The sequence below is a fragment of the Montipora capricornis genome, chromosome 1, assembly GCF_036669925.1.
Source record: "Montipora capricornis isolate CH-2021 chromosome 1, ASM3666992v2, whole genome shotgun sequence".
Classification (NCBI taxonomy): Eukaryota; Metazoa; Cnidaria; class Anthozoa; order Scleractinia; family Acroporidae; genus Montipora; species Montipora capricornis.
In genome coordinates, this window is record NC_090883.1 from 49,498,094 (window position 1) to 49,503,371 (window position 5,278).

A 5,278-nucleotide genomic window follows, 5' to 3' on the forward strand; every position below is an offset into this window, starting at 1 on the left:
AGGTCAGAGTGATTTTTTTATTAATTTTGGAGCAAAGGATAATATCAATTGATTTACCTTGGGTGCCAGAGGAATTTTTTTTGCAGGTTTAAGTCACAGGTTACATTTATTTTCTCTGACCCTAAGAAAAATATTATTTTGGCACCCAGGTGTAGGATTCTGTTTGATGGTAGGCAATGAATATGCACTCCAGGAATATGCAGTGGTGTTACCCTTATTTAAAGGTTTTGCGTAGTTGATCTGACTAGTGATTAGAGTTTGCACCTGACATTTTGTGATATTTTTAGCAAACAAAAAAAAGTAGAAATGAAGAAAACAAACATGCAAAGAAATGTAAAAAACTGATCAATCTGCCTGTAGATGTCCATCTGGATGAATCAATTTCCCTGTAAATGTGCTACATGTATGCATCATTCCCTCCATGGGCAAGAGACAACTGCAACTCACTCTGGTAAACGTCTTTTACGGATTGTCATATTAAAAATCATCAGTAATTCATGAGGAGGACAGCCAAGAGAAACACAATCTCTTATCATTATGACACTGTAAATCCTGATTCATTTAAAACGTTTTGAGAGATCTTCCAAAAAAATTATTGTCACAAAGGAAGGAAAATGAAAGAGAAAAGGAGCATTTATTTCGCTATCGGGTTTAGTTTGAGCGAAATCTCTTACGTTTTGTATGGGCACGTGCTCATGTGCGCGCGCTAATGTAATGACGCAAAAATCGTGCGCAGTAGGGATGCGCAATGCAATACTAAGGAATTACTTTAATTAAATAATCTTCAAATGATTCTCTATAAATTTCCAACTATTAAAACACAGTGAGACTGTTCCTGTCTTTTTCTGTTGTTACAGGTAGGCAATTTTTTAAAATCTCCAAAGTTTCCAATATGGCTGCTTGGTAGTGAAACACATTTAACAGTGTTCTTTTCTCAGGTAAGTTTTTGTCCTTGACAATTTTTTTCTCTGTTAACTCCTACATGAAGATTTTCCCACTGACAGTCTCATAATTTTTTTTTTTTTTTTGGATCTTATTTATTAATTTAATTTACAGTCTCCCAAATAAACTCTTGAATTGATCATCACAGTACTTTATAAACTTTACAGTTTTTAGGTTCAGTTACATGTATGCCAGAGGGCCAATTCGCATCACGGCCATGTCCTCATGATGTTCATAACTTAAACTTCAATTGCAACACCAAACTTTCCAACCTTTCTAAAGAAGAATGGACTGCTCTCATAAATGTCAAAAACCAGAATGACCTTTTCATCAAAGCAGCTGACAACGGCGGTGTGACAGTCATTCGGCGCTCCGATGACCTCTACCAACAAGAAGCAATTCGGCAGCTTTCAAACACCACTTTTTACACCAAAGTCAACAAAGACCTAACTTCCACCAACCAAAAAATATTGTCAAAGAAACAATTCAGGAACTCATCACTAGCCTAGTGATTTATACTTACTGAATCAATTATTCCTCTCCTAGGAACAATGTCTAACAGGATCAGAAAGTGATAGAGAGAAAGGATTGAGAGTATTCAAATCTCATGACCACCAGGGTAAACAGAAAGGGCAAAGACCCTTTTTTTAGTTCTTTGGTCATTTAAAAATTGGGTTAATTAATTCAACCATGATGTAAAAAAGTATTGTTTTCAAATTGTGTTCATCTTCATATTTTTTTAATGTATTTTAAATTTTATTTTTACAGACAATGGTTTTATAACAAGTGATAAGCTTGGGAATGTATTGGAAGATCTTGGACTAGTTTCTGAACCTGAATAGTGAGTTTTGGGTTACTTAGAATAGACTGATTGATTTTATTTCATTGACAAAATGTACTCCATTAACCCTCATTAATATTGCCTATTTGCATTCAACAAGTTTATAGTAAGTTCAAGTTCATCAGATCATTCATATCTTTGAATGTTATCAATCATGGCAATAATAATATTATAATAACAAGAATGCTTATTGAGCATCAACTGGGCTTCCCATGGAAAATATGAAATCAATATAATATGTTAGTTAACCCTAAATGACTCCCAAGCTGGCCGGCATACTTAGTATTTTACTCTGTCTAGTGGCAGACATTTTATAAATACTCAAAGGGGAACTCCCGGGGTCAATGGGTTAAAGCTGCAGCATTAATTTTCTTGCATGATTGAGGGCCAGACCTTGGGAATCCTGAGAACTGGCTTTTGTTAAGAAGACAACAATACTTATTATAATATTTAATTAATTAAGGTGGTCAAACACTGTTTTCACTGCATGCACACTTTGTGTTTTATCTTCTAACTCGAGATATCCTGCGAGGAAAGTCTTTGATCTTCAAATAATTATATACATTTTGATTTATACTCACAACACAATACTCAAACAACGTCATAAAGAAATTGACAGCTTTGTTGTTGTTGTTCTGTATAGTTTCATTTGCAATGTCGAGATGCATTTATCATTTCCTGTTGGAGCCAAATGAAATCACACCATATAAGTTACACATCCCAAGGGAGTTTATTGAAGCCAATGAAATTGTAGAATATACATGTAATAGCGAACATCCCGTGGGAATTCAATTTCAACCATTGTCATTGGTTATTTACACAGTGTATCTTTTATGAAAGAGCGCCTTGATCAAGATGCCATTGGAATTATCCTTTTGCAGAATTTCTTAAAAGAGTTCTTCCCAGGAGAAGTAAGTTACCAATATAATTGAAAGATGTTTTTTTATTCTAAGTTGGTTCTCATGTACATGTACACAGTACCACTAGCCGTAAATATACACTGTAATACAATCTGGTAATATGCCTTGGATCTTGTAGAAAATATTAAGCCTTGCATGTGATCCTGTTCATTTTCAGGTCTTCAGAATTTGGCTTCAAGGCAGTACTGTTTTTTTTGATCAATTAATTAAGTAATGAACTCTCTTTTATGTCAAAATGAAAATTAATTTAGCACCGGAAAAGCCTACTTCAAAGCAAATCTGTAAAAGTACACTGTAAGTTTGTGGAAAGAAGATTACTGTAATGCTGGTACTAATAAAATCTTATAACTGAGTAAAAAACACAGAAACTCGATTGACTAATGATGACAAAGTATTGTGAAGTACGTACAGATTACATGAAGTGTGGAGAGACTGTTTATAATTTAAGTCTTGAAATTCATCATTTGTAGATAATGAGTACTACTTAATAAGCAGCAGCAAAACCAAATCCTGTTCAAACCTGAATGTGTCAGGCTTTCATTTTTCCGTTGCTACCTTTTTCCGGTAGTGCTCATGCATGACTGGGGTAATCGTTTTGAGACAAGGGGGATGGTGGGGAATCTCATCACTCTTGAATTCCAGCTTATTAATTTTTTTAAACAGGATAATCCTGAAGGTGACGTGAAGCCTTTCAAAGCTTTTCATTATAATGGACTTGGTGTAAGAGAAGCTGACGGCAGTAAAAAGGTAAGTATGAATGAACATTACTGGTATTCATAAATATTGCAAATTAACCCTTTGACACCCAAACCGGCTTAAACCAGCCATACACTGTACTTAGTATTTTACTCTTCTAAGTCGCCAGACGATTTTAGTCGTTAATGGGGAACCCCCAGGAGTCAATGGGTTAATCACCTTCTGTCCCCATTAAATAATATAATTATAATTTTACCTTTGTGTTTATAACAATTACATGTAAAGCACTGTACTAGCCTCATTCTGAATCAGAAGTTCTTTTGTACTTTTGTCCATGCCATTCTAACGAGGCTAATTTGGATAATGAGCACAAGAACAAAAGGACTCTGTTTATTGGTTACCGTTTATTTTACAAAGAGGTTGACAGTGATAATGTTCTAGATTGAGGTAAAAAAATTTTCTTAAAAAATAAAGCTTACTGGTATTTTTATTGCTGTTGATAGTGCCTGCTTTTTACCCACGTGCTTCTTAATTCTAAACATGGTTCAAATTAATTCATACTAAAATTAATATGGCATGAGGCTACACAGGCAGAATTATGCCAACAGTGATAGTGGAAATGGTAACTTGTTTAGACATGAAGATTCTGTGTGAAAGGCAAGGTACCCATTTAGCAAGTCAAAGTCTGTGTTACAAATTGGTGCAACAAAAACCCTCAGGGTGCCCAACCTGTTTGTAGTTGTCTGTTGGGATAATAATGGAGGAGGCACCTGTACACATAATTTTACATATTTCTTTTACTGTTGATCGTCATGTTCAATAATCATCCATACTTGAATTGCAATCAACACAGCAGGGTCTGAATTTGAGATTTTCCCATAAAGACCTCTTTCTCAGTTTATAAGTAGTTACCAATTTAGTGCCTTTTCTACATAGTATAGTATAGTATAGATCAAACCACCCGTTACAATTACAAAAAGGAATGTTTTTGGTTGGATTTTAAAAAATTTAAGTGGAGCCTGCTGTGTTAGTATCCTCCAATAATATACTATTGATTACTCCAGAGCTCGGAACCAGCAACGGAAAAAGACAACAATCGGGACAGAAAGAGGATCTAATTATTGATAAATTTAAAACAATTATTTTCATTAACAAACCGGCCTAAACCAGCTAGACTTAGTATTTTACTCTGTCTAACGCCAGACGATTTTACTCATCAATGGGGAACCCCCGGGAGTCAATGGGTTATAAATCACTCCATTCCATTAAACTATACAAGATTTGGTTCTCCTTTAAAGGTGGTGTACACAGAAGGACTTGCTTCCATTGAGCCATCCGATTTTAGCCACATTGCAGAACAGCAAATTGTTACATGTCTCAAGACCAAATGGCCTGGAATATGGTTAGAGTGGAGTGGAAAAAATGTGCCTTCGTTAAACTGAAGAGGAACCTTTGTTTCTTCACCCAAGTTAATTTATTTCTGTCAGTGAAGTAATACATCATTATTGTAATAAGTATTATTGAAAAGTTTATTCTTAAATTATGACTGTACAATAGGTGTAACATAATTACGAGCAATAAAGCATCTATTTCTTCTTTTAGATTGGTCGTATGAACTTTATGAAAAATTCATAATCATTATTTTGTATAAAAGAGCTGCGTAGCCTAAACAGGTGAAACTAACTAGTGAGTTCATGCCCCCACAGAAACAAAATACATACTCCAGGCCCCAATTGTTCAAAAGGTGGATAACGCTATCCACCGGATAAATCACTATCCTTTGGATAGCGCAATTGGTTTCGCTATGACTTTATCCACTGGGTAGTGATTTATCCGGCGGATAGCGCTATTCATCGTTTGAACAACTGGGGTCAGAACT

General features: G+C 35.0%; 1 protein-coding gene across 1 annotated transcript in view; it reads left to right on the plus strand.

Annotated features, from left to right (window-relative positions):
- The window catches only part of LOC138047060 (ubiquitin carboxyl-terminal hydrolase MINDY-3-like), a 12,125-nt gene extending 7,125 nt beyond the window's left edge, over positions 1–5,000 (plus strand). The window contains exons 7-12 of the mRNA XM_068893754.1: positions 858–938; positions 1,489–1,561; positions 1,711–1,783; positions 2,607–2,694; positions 3,367–3,450; positions 4,698–5,000. Of these exons, the coding sequence (XP_068749855.1) occupies positions 858–938; positions 1,489–1,561; positions 1,711–1,783; positions 2,607–2,694; positions 3,367–3,450; positions 4,698–4,841 (543 nt within the window). The 3' untranslated portion in view covers positions 4,842–5,000. The remainder of the gene's footprint in view (positions 1–857; positions 939–1,488; positions 1,562–1,710; positions 1,784–2,606; positions 2,695–3,366; positions 3,451–4,697) is intronic.
- Positions 5,001–5,278: the final 278 nt, after the last annotated feature.